The following is a 20,702-nucleotide window of genomic DNA, read 5'->3' as shown; positions in this document are numbered from 1 at the left end:
CAGCTCCAGCCTTAAGCCTGTTAGGTTTTAAAAGTTTTCCCTTCCGTCCATTTCACTGTCTTTTGTTTCCTGCTGTTGGACCAGAGAAGTTCTTATTGCATCTTCCCAACCCTGTTTGTGTTTTGTGTTCTTCAGGGGCAGATGTCCATGCCAGAGACCCCCGCCGCGGGATGTCGCCTCAGGAGTGGGCCGCTTACACCGGCCGGTTGGAAGCCGTTCGCCTCATCCAGAGGCTGCTGGAACGACCCTGCCCAGAGCAGTTTGGGGAAAAGTACAAGCCAGAGCTGCCACCGGCCCCCAATACGGTTCTGAAGACCACAGGCTCCAAAACCTGCTTGCAGCGGCTCACTGAGTTTGTGCGGTCCATGCTGGCCTCCCGCCCGCGCCCAGGCCTGGAGGATGGAGGGGCCCTGGACCACATGGTCCGGATGACCACGAGCCTCTACAGCCCTGCCGTGGCCATCGTCTGCCAGACCGTGTGCCCCGAGAGCCCCCCCTGCGTGGGGAAGAGGCGGCTGGCGGTACAGGAAATCCTGGAGGCTCGCGGGAGGCCAGACACGCGTGCCCAGGAGAGGGACAAGGTGGGAGGCACTGAGCAGCAATCCCGGACATCCCAAGCTGGGGTGCTCTCCACAGCGGGGGCCCCTGGAGCCAGCCTGCCGTCTCCCCAGCTGCCAGGTGCCCCGAGGAAGGCCAGCCTCCTGCCGCTGCTGAGGAGGAGCAGCGTGCGGCCCGGCGTTGTCATCCCCCGAGTGCGCATCAGCAAGGCGCCCGCGCCCACCTTCCAGCCCGAGCGGGCGGCCGCCAAGGGCAGCACCAAGGACAGCGCCCATCTGCAGCTCCCCAAGTGGCGGTACAAGGAGGCCAAGGAGGAGAGGCGGAGGGCGGAGGAGGCGGGGAAGCAGCGCGAGGCCGCGGCGCCCAGGGAGAGGCGGGCGCCGCCCTGGAGGAAAAGGACGTGAGGGAAGCGCAGGCACGTGCGGTTCGGGGAGTGGCCCGGGCCCTGCGCACGCGCGCTTGGAGCCCAGAGGCGGGGCCGGGCCGCGCACCCCTCCTCCCCTGCGCCATTCGGCACCCCCATCCGGCTCCCCCGGGGCTCCCAAGGCGGCTCACGCGTGTTCAGGCTGTTCAGAACCCCAGGGGATGCAGCACAGCACAAATCGATTTGCCTGAGACCAGTTCCCCAGCAATCAATACACCCAGGGGGCAATTTGCCAAAAAGTCTACTGTTAGACCTCAATTAAGAAACTTTTAAGATCAATTTATCAAAGGGCATTTTCTGTATAATTTTGTATTTTTAATCATAAACATGTGCAGCATTTTACTGGTGATGGGGCTCTTTGTATTTAAGAGTTTTAATACATTTGTCTGAAAACCCTTTGTTTAAAATACTGTTTCTAGCAATAATTATTCTTGGAATCTCTATGATTTCATACAGCATTTGTGGACTTCTCGCCTTCCTCATTGTGGGTGTGCATAAGTATGGTGTGTTCTGATCGGTTTGATTAACTGATGCCGAATATTTGTGTCTGTGTGATGGAAGCATTTACTTTTACTCCCAAATGATTGAGACAAGGGAATCAAATTTCCTTGTATCTTTATTTCTAAATCTCTCTGATCCATATAGTCATAATAACAGAAAAACCTGGCACTGTGAAGCCATGTGCATAGAGAAGCACATATTTATTGCTAGAACTAATCTCATTTTAAACAAGGGATTTTAATAAACTGGATACAAAGTATTTAGCATATTCAAAAATAGACAGTAAAAAGGGGCAAGTCTAATAAAATTATTACTAGAAATACAAAATTAAGCCATGTGCTCTTAGATAAATTGAATTCAGGTATCCTTAAAAATGTAAAAAAGATGTGAAACTAAGGAACCCAGAGTGACTCAAGCTACTGAAACGGAAGGCAGTATTTTCCAAGAAACAAGGACTAGAACTGAATAGTAAGCAAATTCGTTACAGGCAACTTCTCCTGGAATAGGCTGGGCAGCTGCCTCCTTCAAACTCTATTCAAAGATTCCCTGGTGTGGAATTACTATTATTTTTCCTTTGATGACTGCCTGCGGTATTGAGTTCATCCTCATGCCAACTTTGTAGAACGTCCAAGATGTGGGGACTTCAGCAGAGCATGTACGTGGTTTGCCCTGGACCCTGAGCTCTCAGCAGGAGTTTTCTGTCCATACTTTTTATTGCCAAAGCCCTGAGAAGTTCTGATGAATCTCTGGCCATCTGGGTTGTAGAGTATCTATCACATAGGCACTACTGACAGCACTTTATTTAAATATTATCCTACTTGGAAGCCATAGATTTAAAATCACTACAGGCTGATTGGGAAGCTCTGTATATAACCCTGGGTTTGCATGTCAAATCGTGCTCCCTGGCCAAGCTGGGACGAGGGCCTAGCTGTCTCATGACGTGGGAGGGGGATGGCACTAGCCTCTCCCTACTCCCCCCCACTCAACACCACCACACCTTGAATAATTGGGGTCTCGCACTCACCTCCCCCAAAATTTCAATAATCAGGCCATGAAGCTGCACTCAAAATGATGGCAGATAGATGTGCTAATGATACAGTATTTAAAGTCAGATTTCAGTGCGTGCCTCCTTTGCCCTCGAAAGGCACAGGAGGGATGGCCCCACATCTGGACTCCTTTCGTGGTCACTGACACTAGTCAGCTGCAAGTCACCCTTGTACCCGAATCAGGATTGGTCGGGTCCCCTGAGATGAGATGAGGCTGGTCCCTACGGTGGAGAGAAACCCCCAGTCTTCCTGACAGTCTAATCCAGCATCTTTTCAGATCATTTTTCATGTTTCTGTATTTTCATTGCTTTGAACAGCTGGCTGCATTTTCTCACTGAGGGGTCACCCTCTGCTCCCTCTCCTCTGGTGTTGGTTGAGGGCAGTGACCCCCTTCTCTCCACATGGCCCCTTGGCTTTGTCACTACATTTACTCCCTATTGTCCCCTTCACTCCTTTCTTCTCCCTCCCCTGCTTTTGCCTCCTGTGACTATTTTCTTCTCCAGATTTGGCTAAATGCCTTGATCATCACCACTATTCTGAGGTCCAAAAGGGCCAGAAAAGCTAAGGTGATCATGAGAGCACCGTGGCATTCTTGTTGAATTACCACATCATGACGCCAAACACCCAAGATGAACGAATGGTATGTTTCCCGCTTCCGCCCAGGGGGATTGGATGTTGGGCACAGCCTGCTTTCCCCACCCCACACCGTTTCCTTTTTAAGGGAGGGACACCCAGTTTGCTCTCCGCATAGATGACAGTGTCGCCCTGCTGTACCAAGTGGAGAGGGTCCAGAGTCTGCTTGCACCCCTGGTGTGTATTAACTGTAAATAGTGAATTTTAAGTTGACAGGTACCTTCTCAGGGATTTATATAGTTAGGGGAAAGATGATAAGTATATTTTACTACTTCTCAGCATTTCACTTAAGTATGATTAAACTAGACAGAAGAAATTGTTCTAAGACAATCTCAGTGCTGCTGTTTTAGGGAGATGCTGGAAATCACCCCTCAGTTGAGATGTCCTGGTTGTGGGAAACCCAGGGCTCTGGCAGCTGAAATGACTTTGGGGGGGATGTGAAATCACTTCAGTGTCTCTCGGTTGCCTCTTGCAGATATGAAGCCTTGCATTAAAAAAAAATTCCACCTCTTGTTAAGTAGTAGAGGCTGTGATAACACAGATGGGCCATTCATCAACTTTACCTCTGGAACTGGTTGCTCTCCATCTGATACTGAGTGTGTGGTGTGAGGATGAAACAATTTTCTGCACTTGCTTAAGTGAGTCAAGTGTGCCGCAGGCAACCCAGCGCCAAGCTCCCTGCTGGAAGGGAGGCGGAAGCGACGAGGAATTCGTGTGGGGTGGCCAGGTGTTCAGAGGCCATGGCTTTCCTCATCTTTGGCTGCCCTGGAAGAGTGTATCACATAACATTATGGACCTTTGTTCCTTTTTGAGTCTCCTGCCAACATGCTCCTGGCAGCACCACATGCCTCAGGAACATGAAGATGGAAAACTGCAAGACCCGTGTCATTTCGCCTTCAGGAGGCACCCCTCAGGTGCAAGGCCCATTCTGCTTGGGACAGAGATGTCCTAATGTCAGGTGGGAAATGGGATTTGTGGGTGCAGAGGGGCCGTTCCAGGCTGCCTCGCCACCTCCTTCAGTGGTGTCAGTGGGCAGCAGGCTCTGGAAGTCCAGCATCTGAGTGGAGACAAATTGAGATGGAATCCCATAAGGTGGAGCCAGACCCCAGTCCTGAAATGGAGGCAAAGCCCCCTGTGTTCTGGGAAGGGTCGTGGCTGCTGGCTCCCTAGGGAGGAGGAGAGCATGTCTGAGAAGCGAACAAGTGAGCCAAGACTAAGAAGTGACTGTGATGTGTCTCTTGCAGCCTCTGGCAAGAGCGCTGTATTCCCCGCTCCCCCACCCTGACCTTGTCCACACTACAGTGAGAGACCTTTGAAAAACAATTTCCCTAAGTTTGCTCAGTGAAATGAATTCTAGCCCTGCTGGCAGTCAGGTGTTCGCTTTCCCCAGGAGATTCATGCTTGCTTACTTCCCACCCTAATATAACACGGTTGGTTACTCCCTGTATGTTGAGATTTATCATGAACAATAAGCTACTAGTCACAATGTCTTTCATGTGAAAACGTGCTAGCACTTTTTATTTTTACAGCATTTAGGGGAATTTGAACACACTACCCAAGTATTTGCTTTTTGTCCCACTGTGGTTGACATTTGGATTCTGCACCATCTGCGGATGCTCCACACACAGAAATCCCTGCAACCTTGTTCCCATGTGCCTGGTCCTCAGCTTCCCCTGCGGCGGACGACACTCACACCTTCAGCTGGGCAGCTGCCTGGAAGGCCACACTCTTCTAGGGAGGAAGGATGGAAGAGTGGTCACAGCCGACCTACACCACCGCAAAGTCACATTAATGACGACAACTGCGGTCAGGCAAATAATCAGCACAGGGGGAATGCTGTTAGCCACAAAGAACTTAAAACAAAACAGCTCTTGCCGAAATGTGATGGCTGTCTTAGACATTTAGAACTGATTTCATACGTCTGTGCAACTCCTGAGTCAGCCACTTATTTCTGTGCCCTTGAATTCACATGCTCCTTCATTAACATTTAAGTGGCTAAAAAAAATTCCTCTGGAGGTTGTTTTTTGAAAAAACGGGGGAAAAAAAAAAAACCCTCGCCATTCTCTGAACTGCTTTAACTAATTTTCAAATGACCCTGTTGAACAGCAGCGCTGCGGACACAGCTCCTCCCTCTGACCTGGCCTGAAAGAAGAGTCGTGAGAGGCTCAGCCCCGGTGCTTGGACGGCCCCTGCTGCGAGCTGTGCCAAAGCGGAGTGTGATGTGGTGCAAGTGTGCACACAAGCATGTGCGTGCCCCCCAAACCCTCGGATGAACTGGAGACCAGAGTTTGTCCTCACACAGGTCCCTGCTGCTGTGGCGGCTTTGCAGAGACTCCTGGGGGGAGTGTTGTATGTGGTCAGGTGTGGCCTGCTTTGCAGTGTGTTCAGGAGGACTGACAGCACAGGACCCACGGGAAGCACTCTGTCCAGTGTGGCACGTAACAGCCCATGTGTCCTAACCTTGGTGTTGCAGTGGTATCCACCTGCTGGCTCTCCTGGGAGCTCCTTGGCAAGGTTCTTTGGGCGTCTCTCTCCTGTGAAGTACATCCTCGGCATTGAGAGGTGGAATTGGAGGGGGCTCGGGAGCTGCAGCAGGCATCACCCGTGGTCACAGAGTGGGGGCTGAATTCCTTGAAATTTTGGTGCCAGGTTATCCACAGAATCCACACCTTACCCCGAGGAAGCCCCAGGAGTAAACGTAGTCAGCCTAAGTATTAGACATTCTAATTACTCAAAGCTAACACAATTTGGCTTTTGACAGAATTGTCTCATCATCCTGTGGCAACTTTACATTGTTTTTAAGGAGAATGTAGGAAAGAAATAAAAATGAAGCTGGCTGCTCCAGGTCGGGCAGAGGCCCGTGTTGACCTGGTGCTTTATGAAGGTTTGGGAGGTGGCATCAAAGCCCTTCAGTGCTGATGTTTGAGCAGAAGTTCACGAGGCTGGTTTGGAACTGCACAGCTACGCAGAACTGGATGAAAACCGTGAAAGGGTTGCTATGAAACCAGAGATGTTTCCAGCAACCCTGCGAGCCTTTGGGGCAACCTAAGGAATGCGAATGATATGCCCATTCGTTTGAACAGGACAAGCTAATCTCATTGGAATGCTCTTCATTCAGGTCATTGTTCTGCCTGGCATTGACTGGGTGTCTGAGGATGTGTGTGTGTACCAGTGGCGACTTGATGACAGTCTAAGAATTGACAGCACAGAATGCCAGGGTTGAAGTTATGTCATCTTGGTATAAGCTGTTTTCTGAATGTAAAGCTATTTTCAATGCCATTTCTAAAAATGGGTATTGTAAAAATGTGACTATGAATAGAATTGTGTAAATTTCATACTATTTAATTTTGAGGTGAGTTTTGTTATAGTTTATATAAGAGAAACTTTCCTATTTAGACCTCAGGGCTATTTTGGGACCCACAAATCAATGTGACCTCCAGCAGCTTCAATTCTTAATAGCCAAAAGGTTAATAAATCTTTAAGTTAAATATGATATATTATTCAGCAGAAAGAATGTGTCTTTCCCATTTAACTTCTAACAAATTCTGTATCTAATATTTAAAAAGCACAAAGGATGCAATATAAAAATGCAGAAACTGTGACCACAGAATTAAAAATCACTCCTGAAATAAAGATATTCTTATGGCACAATGGTGTGATATTTGAATAAATGTGTATAAATTTAAAATGGTACAATGAAATATACCAGTATTTTTAATGTCATTACTTTGAAATAGATGGTGCACTTTCTTCTTTGATACACTTATTTTTCAAAGATAAGATTTTTAAGTTCATGAGTTATCTCATGAGTACCTAGGTTAAAATTATCTTTTTTCAGTCCTTCTCATCTCTGAAGTACCCATTTATAGGCAGGCATCCTTCAGCCAAGTTTCCATGTATTTACATATATACACATGTCAAAACAGAAAACAATTTTGTTTTTCTGTTTATTCTTTTACCTAAATGGCATAATGTGTCATTAATTCATTTATTTTCTTTACTTTAAATCTGTCCTAGGAAAGCTTTTTAAAAGTTAACAGCTAAAAAAGTAATGTGCAAACACAGACGAAATAAAGCAAACATCTAAAAGGCTTCAGGTGAAAAGTGACTTCTCTCCTCCAGGACAGTCCCACAGACCAATTAATTGTGCGTCCTTCTAAGAAATATACTTTTAGTGTCCACTGCCCCCACCCCCCACACACACTTTGTGTGTCATCCAAATGAGATCTCATTGTCCTTACAGTTTTTTCACTAGCTGTTTTGGGGAGAGCATGTTTCCATCCCTCCGTTCTTGTTGATTGCTGTGTAGTTTTCCTAAGTAGATGTGCACCGTGGTTCATGTAGCCACTTCCTCAGGATGGATTGGTACAGTTTATATTTCTTAAACTACGTACAGGTAATGAAGAGCCTTCGAGAGCCTTGAACTGATCTATCTGTATACACAAGTGACTGTTTCTCTAAGAGAGAAGTGCAGAAGTGGGATATGCTGGCAGGGAAGGTGCATTTTGATTTTAATAGTGGCTATGGTGTTGCCCCTTTCAAAGGCTGCTGAGAACTCAGCAGTGCACAAAAGGCCATTTCCTTCCTGGAGCAACACTTGCTGTTTATCAGACTTTGTAATGGTTGCCAATCTGGTGGTTAAACAGTTGTATCTCTGTTTCTCTAATGATTGGTGAGGTGGAGGCATCTTTTCATGTACCTTTCAGACATTTTTATTTGTTTTATAAATTTCTTTTATGTTTCACATTGTTGACTTTACTTTTTGGTCTCATTTTTGCTGATTTGTAGGAGTTTGCTCTAAGTTTTGGGTCATTGTTCTTTGACACACTGTGTTTTTTTTCTCCCATCTTACACTTTTAAGATATATTGCATAAAATTTTAAATTAGGATTTGGTCAAACTTGTCACTTTAAAAAAATTTTGCATTTCATGTTTTTTTAAGAGGGTCGTTCCTACCCCAAATCAACAAATTTTCCTTGTATATTTTCTTCTAATTATTTGTGGGGCTTTTTAGCTAAAAAAAAAAAAAATTGACATTCACACACAATTCAATTTTTGTGAACCCATCACTTAGGTTATTACTGATGGGATTGAAAACAAACAGCTCCTATTTGTTTAGGAAGTTCTGTGCATTTAGAGTTGAATAACCAAATTATTAAGGAAGGGCCTACATAGGGATCCAAATTTTTTTTTTTTTTTTGAGAGGGCATCTCTCATATTTATTGATCAAATGGTTGTTAACAACAATAAAATTCAGTATAGGGGGGTCAATGCTCAATGTACAATCATTAATCCATCTCAAGTCTAATTCTCGTCAGTCTCCAATCTTCTGAAGCATAACGAACAAGTTCTTACATGGTGAACGAATTCTTACATGGTGAATAAATTCTTACATGGTGAACAGTACAAGGGCATTCATCACAGAAACTTTCGGTTTTGATCACGCATTATGACCTATAAACAATCAGGTCAAATATGATTATTCGTTTGATTTTTGTACTTGATTTATATGTTGATCCCACATTTCTCCCTTTATTATTATTATTATTATTATTTTTAATAAAATGCTGAAGTGGTAGGTAGATGCAAGATAAAGGTAGAAAACATAGTTTAGTGCTGTAAGAGGGCAAATGTAGATGATCAGATGATCAGGTGTGTGCCTATGGACTAAGTATTAATCCAGGCTAGACAAGGGCAGCAAAACATCCACGGATGCAGAAGATTTCTCTCAAAGCAGGGGGGGTGAGGTTCTGAGCCTCACCTCTGTTGAGGGATCCAAATTTTAAATAAAACTTTGTTCTTGGACAAGATGGTTACTAGAGATTAATTTGTATTTGTTGTTTGTGAAAGATAAAGGTGTGTGTGTGTTGGATAGAAATATTAGTAAACAGGAAGGCAACCTACAAGGGATGATCCCTATTAGAAAGTCTGAAACTAGGACATGAAAGCAGGGGGAGGTGGGCTCATCGCCTCTATCTTCCTGACTGAAGCTGCTCACGTGGAGCAATTTGGTTCCCCCCCACCTCCTTGAAGTCTGCAGTGCCGGGGCACAGTCCTAAGGCAGGCCAGTTCCCTGCATGGTCACCCATCTTAGGAGCTGTGTGGTCAAGAATGTCATCCCTCAGGACTCGGAGGTTTTTGTGTGCAGCGCTCGCTGCTCCCCACCCAGGCCCCCCAACTTCCCACCGCATGGTATCTGGCTCCCAGCTGGTGACCTCTGCTGTCTCGCTTGATGATCATGGATTTCTGGCCAGGGACACGAAAGGTGGCTTGGAAACCTCCTGTCTGCGGACAAAACAAGCCTTGGTGTGCAAATTGCTCAGTTCAGCTCACCTGCTGCTCCCAGTCCCTGGGGCCACCTGCCCTGCAGCGTGGGCCAGACCCCCACCCATCCCATGTGGCCCCCCTCTGGACTGGTTCCCCTGCCTGTGCCTGGTGCTGCTCTCACTTAAGGGACAAAAGAAAACCTAACAAAATGTCATACATTTTCCTGGCTAAAAACAACTAAAAAACATAAACTCAAATCCACCTTGCTCTTTCAAAAGTGTTATTGAAATATAAGAAAATCAACAAGTCAGTTAGCTTCAGCTTTTCACTGGCTCGTATTGAAAAGAGCAGTGCCAGGAACCTATTTGAGAGGCTGGGCCACCAGAGACTTCTGGGTTTAGGAACATGGATTGTGGGGGGAAGTCATCGCCCTGCAGTGAGAAAGGTCACCAGATGTCCTCACTCCTCAGGGGAAGGAGCCCTGTGGCTGGAGTCTGGAGCTGTCCCTCTGTCCTCACCCCCTGGGCTGGGGGGACCCACTTACACCTACTAACTGTCCTGAGGGATCATCGGGCGATGCAGACGCCACATCCTTCCTGAGCAAACCCCCTGGAGCAATCCTCCAGGTGCCTGCCTCGGCCTCCTCCCTCGGCTGAAGGGCACGAGGCCCTCTGTGGGGTGAGAGGTCATAGGTTGCAGATGGAAAAGCAGCCCCTCCCCCCACTGCTGTGCAGGTGCTGGGCCCCAGCTTCCCACCCAGTCTGAGGCCCAGACACACTTGGATGGCTTCAAACAGCAGACATGTGTTCCCACCCAGTGCTGGGGGCCAGGGGTTCAAACGGCCGAGCCCACCTGCTGTGCCCGCTCTGGAGGCTCCACGGGCGGCACCTTCCCTGCTTCCTCCCGCTTCCAGTGGTGCGAGCCCTCTGGTATTGTGGCAGCCTCCGACTGCTCTGTCACCACGTGTGTGTGTCTGTGCCTACATTTTCCTCTTTTTATAAGGCACCAGTCAATGGATTAGCACCCACCCTAATCCAGTATGATCTTAATTATATGCATAAAGGTCCTATTTCTGAGTGAGGTCACATTCATAGATACCTGGCATTGGGATTTCAACAAATCTTTGTTGGGAAGACAGTTGAACCTGCAGCACCACCCGGACTGCTGAGTCAGAGACCAGGGAGCCTGGGAGGGCATGCCTCCCTGAAGTCTGCACCCCGGTCATGTCATTGCCAGCCTCTCCAGGCTGGAGGCCACTTCCATCCTGGGGCTCCTCTCTGCATACCTGCTGGGGCCATCTCAACAGCCTTTAAATGCCAGCGAGAGGCTGCTGACAATCAGTTTAGTCTTCAGCTGGGGCCTCGCCCAGGAGCTCAGGGCCAGGGGTCTGTAACAGCCTGCAGTCCAAGCCCTGCCACTGCCTGTTTCTGTAATGGCAGTGGCGTTGGGGTACATCTCCGCTCACTCACTGACATGCTGTCTGTGGTGGTCGGCGACCCGCGGGCACCACTGGGTAGCTGTGACCGCGGCTACATGCCAGCACAGCCTGAAATATTTACACCATCTGACCCTTTACAGAAAAAGCTGTGGACCCTGCCTACGCTCCAATCACAGAAATGGTGGGTATTTCCACCTGGGTGTACAATGGGCTTCGCAGACCTAATGTGTGCCAAAGACAGCTCTTTCCTTCTCTTTTTAAAAAAATTGAGATATAATTGACATGAAACCTTATATTAGTTTCAGGTGTGCAACGTAATGGTTCGTTATTTGAGTATATTTCAAAATGATTGCCACACTAGGTCTAGTAAAGGTGTTACCACCATGCATGTTACAATTTTTTTCTTCTGATGAGAACTTTTAAGATTTACTCTCTTAGCAACTTTCAGATATGCAAGTACAGTATTATTAGCCATCATGCTAATGGCTAATAATTATTATGGTCATCATGCTGAACATTACATTGCCATGATTTATTTATCTTATAACTGGCTCTCTTCAACCATTTCACACACTCCCCACTCCCCCACCAATCTGTTCTCTGTATACCTATGAGCTTGGTTTTCTTTTTTTTGGGGGGGGGGTTTCACATTAGAGAGAGATCACACAGCATTTGTCTTTTTCTGTCTGACTTACTCACTTAGCATAATGCCATGACGGTCCATGTATGTTGTCACAAATGACAAGATTTCCTTCTATTTTATGGCTGAGTAATATTCCACCATTGTATATATACACCCCACAATTTCTTTATGTAACTTGACCATTGTAAATAATGCTGCAATGGACATGGAGGTGCAAGTATCTTCAAGTTAGTGTTTTCATTTTCTTCAGAGAAATACCCAGAAGTGGAATTGCTGAATTGTAGCATAGTTCTATTTTTAATTTTTTGAGGAGCCTCCACTGTTTTCCAGACAGCTCTTGATTTCCCACTCACCTGCTGCTTCTCCAGCTTCTCCACGGCAGCACATGGCCTCCCCATCCATCCAGGGGTTGAGGCCTAAACCTTGGCTTCTGTTATCCTTCCTCTTTCTCTCGTTGCTACTACTCCATCCGCTCAGATCTGCCTTCATTGTTCTGATGGACTCTTACTTCCCTAATGGGTAAGGAAGGACTTCTCACCCCAGGGCTGACACAGAACACTTGCATTGGACAGATGAGAAGACAGCAGTTTATTAGTCACATGTTCACACGGTGGGGTAGGAGGCACCACGTGCCACACAGGCTCACATGGGGAACAGCGACTAGGGGAGGCAGGCTTTGTAGTGTCAAGAGGGTGAGCTGCTGCCTGGTTCCCATGGGAGCACGTGATGAGAGATGCGTGAGCTGGCCAGGAACTGAAGTCATTATGAAGCACCTGGTCCTTTGACAAGGGGGCACGTGGCTCAGGGACCTCCTCTGGAGCCTCCTCCTCAGGAGCAGAACATGCGTTTAGGCCATTTGAGATTCTTATGGTTTTACCAGATATCAAGGCAGCACATATTACTGCATTTTAATTCAGGACTTACACATATGTATTTGCAAAATTTACTTCCAATTCTTCACCTGGTCTCTGCTATCAGCCTAGGGTGAGCTACCACCACACCTCACCTGACAGTAGCACAGCCCCTTGTTTCAATTCTGCACACCTGTAATCCATTGTTCCCCATACAGGCAGCATGTTCTTTAAAAGTATTAATCAGAACCTGCTGCTCTCCTGCCCAAAACTTTCTAATAGTTTCCTTTTGCAGCTAGAAAAAAAAAGGTGGACTCCTTCCCTGGGTCTTTGAGGCTATGTGGTAAGGCCCTGCCTCCCCCTCCAGTCTGTCCATATGCTGAGGATAATAGAGCTCACCCGCACCACAGGGCCTTGGGACCTGCTGTTCCTTATGCCTGCCACACTAGGCTCCTTCCAGGTCTTCTCCCTGCTTGGCTCCCAGCAATGCCACCTGCTTGGGTCCTTGCCTGGCCACCCAGCTGAAGCCTCGCTCTAGTCTATACACCACACCGGCCAGTCTTATTCCCCACAGGGCATTTTCCAGGTTGTCCTGCCTGGCCTCTCCTCTCACCTAGCATGAGCCCCATGAGGGCAGAGGCTGGCTTGCAGCCACAGTCAGGCTTCATCAGGACAGGTCCACCAAGTCTCCCCAGTTAGGCATCTGTGCTCCCTCGGAGGCCCCCACAGGGGGAAACTGGGACACCAACTCTCACTGCCATCTTGCAGCATCTAGAACAGCTTGGCCCACAGCATTGGCTCCATTAGGACTTGTGGGCAGGGCGAGCTGGATGCTGGCCTCCTGACTTGGGACTGAGGACAGGCCCTGAGCCAAGTCAGTCCCCTGCCTGCAGGCAGCCTGGCGGAGTAAGGAGGGCATGGGCCCTGGGTCAGCTCCCCCTCATCCTGGCTGCAGGGCCCTGGGCAAGTAACAACCTCCCCATGCTTCAGCGTCCTCATTTTTAAAGTGGGGATTTTCCTGGTTTGCAGGGTTTTATAAAGATTTAATTAAATGACATAGACATTGTCCGACATCTTTAACAAGGTTGACAAAGAGTTGGCGACCACTACAATGTTGCTTCCCTCCCTCCTCTGCCATGTTCCTCTGTCCAGATGAAAAACTGACCAGTCCCCAGCTGCTCCCCATGGCTGAGGGCGTAGTTGTGACTGTCCTGCTCCCAACTGCCTCTCGGTACTTGCTGACTAGGCCCTGAGGATGAGGGCACTGGTGGCTCACCAGGAGGATATTAAACGACAGTGGAAACCAGCTAACTCAGCTCGGTAGAAACATGACCTGGAAGTATTCCTCCTTTATTAGACTCAGCCTGGCTCCTCTCCCAGGAAAGAAGATGCTTGGCTTGCTTAATTAAACCACAGGACAGCATGCGCACTGTGAGCTGCGTGGGGAAAGGTCTTTGGAGACAGACAGACAGGGGTCCAGGCTTGGCTTTGCCACATGCTTTGTGGTCCTGGCAGTGCTAGTCATTTCCTTAAAGAACAGATCTCTGAATGAATGCTGCACAGCCTGCCTGGTGCCACTCTTGTACGGAGAGATGCTGGGGGCCGCTCTGAGCATAAACTCTGTGCTCACTACCTTGAACAACAGTCTTCAGGGGTTCTCCCTATCTTCTGCCTCCATGCCCTCCAGGTGATCAGAAGTGTCTCTCAAGAACCCCACTGATTTGCAATGGAAGGTGGATCAGCAAGTACAGCCTGCAGTGGGGATGAGAGGCATGTGTTTTAAAGGCCTTCTGAGTTCTTATATCCTTTATTAGGAAGTTTTTCTCCAGAGAGAATGAGGCCAAAACTCTTCAGCCCCAGACCTTGTGTGAGCCCCAGTTCTGGTGAGCTGCCTTGGACCACACCTGGTCTCCTAGCAGGTGAAGAGGTGTCTCTGGCTCCCTGATTCCAGGGCTGCATGGCAATCATGGTCTAATAGGCTCTTTGACCTGTGCTCGTCTTAGCTGCCATGGCGTCTTCAGGGCCAGGAGCAGCATCGCAGGCTGTCTGGGTCAAGATGTTTCCAACCCGAGTGAGAAAGAAGAAGGGTAGCCCCCTGGGAGAAGCGCATCAGTTCTCAACAGAGCCTGGAGTGGGGTCTTGACAAAAGCCCACCCCCAGGCTCTCTGAGAGGAGGGGACCACCCAGAGGGGGACGGAGCTCCTAACTTGCCCTCTGCCCAGACAGCCACTGGGAACCTAGAAAAGCAGGCAAAGAGGGAAAGTGCACCTTCCATGAAGCAGAACCTGTCCTCTCCTCTCCTGCCACACTGAGTGTCACCCAGCACCACCCCCCATGGGCCTGGCTCTGGCCCATGCCTGTATCCTCAGGGTTAGAGCTCAGGGTGGTGGAGCCTGGCTCTGGCCCAAGAAATTGGAGCAGACAGACAAGAAAGCATTCAATTATTGCTTCTCTTTTCTCTATGAGCAGTTAAACATTTTGCTTTCTTGAAGAAGCTATGGACACAGGATGCTTCAGAAAATCAGGGCAGGAAGTGTGCATTGCCTGCCCCCCAGGCACAGCCCATTGATTCTCACATCTTGATCAACTGAAGAGTGCACCAGGGGCCTTATTTGGGATTGTTCCTAGACCAAGCACAGAGAGAGAGGCTCCCCTGAACATCAGAGGCATCTGTTCCCCTAAGAGGAGGGCCTTGGCCAGAGGCAGCTTCACAAAGAAATGAGGGCTGAGGTGGCCCATGTGGCCACGGGATGCCTGCATCCTTCCTTCTGTCTCCCAAGGGGATTGTGGGTGCACCTGGTACCGAGTTGTCAGAACTGTGAGGTATGAGGGCATAGTTCTCAAGAATGCCCCCACTTCTGACACCAATTATAAGTTTGTGAATCCTTTTAGAGAATTACTGAACCGGAGGGTAGTTATGGGACTGCCAACCAGAGATAGTTCAAATTACTTTACCCATTTATTACAGGGAAAGGATACAGATCAAAATCAGCCAGAGGAAGAGGTGCATGGGGCAGAGGCTGCAAGGGTTCCAAATATGAAACTCCCCCTGTCCTGAGGATGTGTCCAGCTGCCACCATTGATGTGTGGCGATGCTCATGGAGTCCTGCCAACCAGGAAGCACATCGTGCTTCAGCAGCGAAGTTCTACTGGGGCCTCATTACACGGATAGGAGTGACTGACTGACTGCCCATATGGCTGAACTGAGACTCCAAGGCAGCTGATACTGGACAACCCGAAGTCCCCACGGTCGGTCTTTCTGGTATGGCTGGCCCCACCCCAGGATCCAGTATGGCCCACTTTCTCCATCAACAAAGACACTCCTAACAGGCATGGCAGCTTACCTCCTGGAGCCACAGACAATGCGCAGACCTCTCTTCTGGAAAGATCAAATTTGTTATTACACAGCTGGCTTCTGGACTGAGCTAGTAACATATTCTACTATGCCCAGTGATTTCCACATAGGAATCCTTGACATTTGGCTGATTATATCTCAAGGCCATGCTGTGAGAACAGATGCAGAGAAATAGCAGAACTAGAAGGAGAATCAGGAGCCTGGCTCTCATATCCAGTGACGGTGATCTTACTCTAGGCTTTGAAGGAGGCGGACGGTAGGTCACTCGCATCAGGCTTCATCTGGGACAGCTTCACCAACTCTCCCCAGTTAGGCATCTGTGCTCCCTTGGGGGCCTCATCCTTGCCCCAGAGTCTCTGGATGGTCCCCCCTCCGTCCTTCCCCTCCCACAGCCTTGAAGATTCTCTCTATTGTCCAAAACTTACATGCCAACCTAGCAAAATGGAACCTGGTAGTCGGCTGAACAAGTCATTTACTGTTGCTCTAGTGTGTGCCTTGGAAACTGGCTTCTGATTTTCCGACCACATGGTTTCATGGAACAGTTGCTGAAAGAGATTAAAGAGTAATATCTCTTCCTTTGTTCAAGAGAAAACCCACTACCTTCTTGGTCTCCACGAGCATGTATATCAGGGAGGATTAGGTTCAGCTGCCTATGAGAGAAAACTCAATAACTACCATTGTCATCATCATCATATCATAGCTTACACTTAGAAAGCTTACTAGCTACTATGTGCTGGGCACATAACTACCCTGTAACATAAAGACTATCATTATCCTCATTTTCTTATCATCAGGGGGAAACTGGGGTACAGAGAGGTCAGGTAACCTATCCGAGTGCTAGTGAGACACTGACATATAACCCAGGGTGTCCAACCTCAAAGTCTGTGCTTTGAACATTTTTGCTACGACCAAAAAATAGTGGGTTAAATACTTATGAGTTGTGTTTCTCTAAGCAAAGTCCAGAGAAGCAGGTGGGGACTGGCTTGGTGGCACCACTGTCATCAGAGGACCAGGCTCCTTCTACCCTTCTCCTCTGTCTTCGCTGGTGGGGCTTCCAGTCCCTTGGTTACCTCATGATCCTAGCTGGCTGCTGGAGTATAAGCCATCACACCTGTTTTCCGGATAGGAGAGAGGGGTGAGGGGCAAAAACAGGCAAATATCCTTGGTGAGTCAGCTTCCTGAAGACACCACCTGAAGACCTGCTCACCAGAATGTGCTCATGTAGCCACAGAGAGTTACCAGGTTGGAAAACAGGGTTATGGAACCGGGCTCCTTGCCTGCACGTTTACAACGGGGCTCCGTTCCAAAGGAGGAGGGACGCACACTGGAAACTGGCATCCCTATAGCAAAGCAGAAGAAAGTCAGTTTTCTAATTTGCATTTTCTGCCCTCAATCATCACCTGTGGGGTGGGGGGACAAGAGGGATGGGCACTGTCCTTTTCTTCATCTGACTTTTGGGACCCTTGACATTCTAGACCTGCTCTCTCCCTAGGACTTTCCCTTGGCGTTCCCTGCTCTGGCCCCACTGGAGATCGGCACCTGAAGCTTGTGCACAGGAGGGTCTTATTTGGGGCTGAAGGAGGCAGCGTCTAGATACTAGAGTTGGATTTCCACACAGTGAAAGCAGGATTTAAATCTAGTTTTTCAAGATTTCTTCCCTTTTATGATCTGGCCCAATGAAGACCTTCAAGAGGAGTGGGTTTCAAACTAGGTTACTTATCCTGAGAGCAGGAGCTAGACATGTCAGAAGCTCCAGTCTGGATGTCTGACAACTAGAGGATCCTGCTGTTCCTGCAGCTCCCTGGGCCTACTACCACCTGGGATGACTTCTGCCAGTGGACAGGAGCCGTGCATGCACAGGCACGTTGGAGCCCTTCTGTGATAAATCAGAGGACACTACAGATGGTCTGGGTTGTTGAGAAGTTGGGTGGGTGGGGGGTGGATCAAGTGTGGGAATGACAGTGGAGTTCTACTCTTTAAAGATTGGTGGTGGGAAGCATAGAACTTGAGGTCAGATCTTAGCTTGGCCACCTACTAGCCATGTGAATTAGGTAAATTGTTTTACCAGACTAAGCTTTAGTTTCCTCATTTGTACAAAAGCAATAATAACAATGTCTACAAGGTAGAGCTGCTGTGAGTGCCTAGCACATAGTGAGTGCTCAATAAACATGAGGAGGAGGATGGTGGTAGTGGTGATGGCAGTGACGGTGATGACATGGTGATGCTGGTGATGGTAACAATGGTGATGAAGATGGTGATGATGCTGGTGTGGTGGTGTTGGTGGTGATGGTGATGACATGGTGATGCTGGTGGTGGTAACAATGATGGTGATGATGAAGATGATGGTGATGATTTAGACCCAGAGTCTCCTCCTGTGGGTATAATATATCTATGTGGATGCCTTTATGATTCACGAAAAATTGTGTAATGTTGGTTAAGTTTATATAATTTAAACAAAGTATTAATAAATGCCCACTTATCACTGTCTTACTATGTTCAGGTTATCTAATTGTCCTGGAAGAAAATACTGGTTTATCTAAGTAATGCTTACTCAGACACTGCAATATTTTTGTGCAAAGTAATAATCTTTTGGTATTGTATCCTAGGGTAACTTTTTTTGGGATCCTTTTGATATGTCAGAAGGCTCTATGAAGATAGTAAAAAAACTTAACATATTAACTTGCAAAAAATTAGTATTGGGACAGGAAAAAAGGTTTAGCTGTAAAACCCAAACAGTAAGTATCTAAAAGACTTCATTAGTTATTTTAAATGGCATGATGGCTTAGCATCATCCTGGGGCTGTTAAATGTATGTGATGTGACATCATGCATGATTTGAGGGGGCTCCTGATTATGCTTTATGGAAATCTGACTTAAGGTTATTCCAGGTGCTGTCTCCTAGGGTTTGTTTTTTTTTGTGTGTGTGTTTTCTTTTTTTTTTTTTGGTTATTGTTGTTTTTGTTCAGAGACCTTTTCGACCTTTGGCAGCGATCCCAAACCTGCCTCCCTTGGCCTGGTTTACACATGTCTGAGAGGTGGGGCTTGGCAGGATGTGGGTTTCTTACATGGTCCCATCAGGGAGGATGGAGGCTCACCTTCAGTTCTCTGGGCTCTAGTTTGCAGACATATTGAGAAGCTCTGGGAACCATAGTTTAATTAGCAATTTTGGTCCTGGTATGATACATCTGATGTTTCTTAACTTTGGTAACTGGAATTAGGATGAGTCTTAACTGAAAGTGCTACTCATTTATACCAAATGTTTTCTGCACTCACACAGCACTGCCCCAGTGACAGCTCCCTGGCAATGGTACTTTTCATAAGTGACTGAACTGGAAAGTTTCTATACAGATGACATACAGAGACCAAACCATCACTGGCACCAAAGGCAGAGAATTTTGTGATCAAGCACATGACTTTGGCAAACTTTGGTTCCATCTCATGCTCTGCAATTTGTTTTATATAAGCCTTGTGATGTCATCTGGTTGTACATGTTGCTCTAAAAGCAGAATCAACTCATTGAACGTCTTCAGTATCTGAGGGGATAAAGCATGTCAGCATTCCAAGTCTCTACTCTAGGCAGTCTGGGTTTATGGGTAAGTTCCAGAGGTAAGAAATGGCCCCGTTCCCCAAGAGGTCACAGCCAGCTTTAGTTGTCTTTCTATGATAGATGCAGGGATTTGTGGAGGGACTACAGGGGCCTGGGGTTGGGGGACTGTTCTAAGAGACAGGAGAACTTTACCTACACAAGCTTAGCTGTTTGCTCTGTGGGGAGATGCTCACTTTCTAATTTTGCTCTTCCTTCTGCTGCATGTACTGATAACTGTGAGGTTAATCAGCTTGAGATACACACAGTCCATTTTGGAAAACAGGCTGCAATCATTCGGAAAGAGGTTTCCAGGCCTTCTTTTGAGAATATTTAAGTAGCTGAGTCAAAAGCCTGTGTGATTGTCCTGCCTATCCTAGTCCTAAGTGAGTGTGCTGGGGAAGTCACTGAGGGACATTTATCTACTCCACTCTTCTTTGTATTGGTGACTAGGAAAACAACCATTATGTTATAGAACCATGGCATGCTCTCCCTGAAGGAAAAGGCTTGCTTTATCTAAAAATTTCCATTGCATCCAGGAGCAGATCTGCAGCACGGCAATTTGCTATTTTCTGCTCCAGGGACTGGAAAGTATACACAAGCTTGAGCTACTTTAGTTGCTCCCACTAAATGTGCCCTTGCCACTGAAATACATTATTTTGTTCAAGATTCCAGGATGAATGAAATTCGCCCGTAATTGTTTAATTATATTCTTACAAGTCATGAATATCTAGAACGGGACCATTAGGGTTTTTAACCTTGCTGTTGCTGACATGATGGTCTTGGTAGTGTTTTGCTGTGGGGGTTGTTCTGCTCATTGTAGGATTTTTAGCAGCAACCTGGGCTGTGCTCACTAGATGCCACTTACTCTAGCATCCCCCACTCCTCCCCAGTCTCCAGTTGTGACAATCAGAAACATCTCCAGACATTGCCAAATGTTCTCTGGGGGTAGTATCACCCCAAAAACCACTGCCCTAAAGAAAATGAAGACCATTATTAGCACTCTAAGCCCATCCCATGTTCTCAATACAAATGACGCAAGTGGGTTTCTGGTAATTTGCACAGAAGCTGAGCCCTTGTGCTACAAAGTGCTGGGTTCTTTCTTCCAGGTGTCCTGGGCAGTACAGAATGATGATGCTGAATGTTGTCGAGAAGCTCATTCAGGATTTCTGGGTGGACTCCCAAATCCTCCAGATCATATTAGTTCATTAGATCATGTTGGGTCTTTCTCAGTTGAGAAATTGTTATATTTTTTTGAAAGCATGGCAGTTGGATTTATAATAATATGAAGGATTAAGAGGGAGGATGAGGAAAAATTATTTTCTCTTGTCACAAATGCCTTTAATTGAATTTTAAAAAGTCTGTTTGGAAGAGCAAGTTAAAAGTTAGAATGTCGTAGAGATGT

At 47.3% G+C, this 20,702-nt stretch overlaps 1 protein-coding gene across 6 annotated transcripts in view; it reads left to right on the top strand.

The window, feature by feature from the left end:
- The window catches only part of ANKRD33B (ankyrin repeat domain 33B), a 66,660-nt gene extending 59,797 nt beyond the window's left edge, over nucleotides 1-6,863 (top strand). For 2 of the 6 annotated variants that reach the window (XM_073237877.1, XM_037025046.2), the window contains one exon: nucleotides 136-6,863. In XM_073237877.1, coding sequence (XP_073093978.1) covers nucleotides 136-962 — 827 coding nt within the window. In that variant the 3' untranslated portion in view covers nucleotides 963-6,863. The remainder of the gene's footprint in view (nucleotides 1-135) is intronic. The other 4 variants (XR_012131835.1, XR_012131834.1, XR_012131831.1 and 1 more) reach the window with 4 other exon arrangements.
- Nucleotides 6,864-20,702: the final 13,839 nt, after the last annotated feature.

Source organism: Manis javanica, chromosome 1 (assembly GCF_040802235.1).
Source record: "Manis javanica isolate MJ-LG chromosome 1, MJ_LKY, whole genome shotgun sequence".
Taxonomy (NCBI): Eukaryota; Metazoa; Chordata; class Mammalia; order Pholidota; family Manidae; genus Manis; species Manis javanica.
This window is presented reverse-complemented; position numbering and strand designations above follow the sequence as displayed.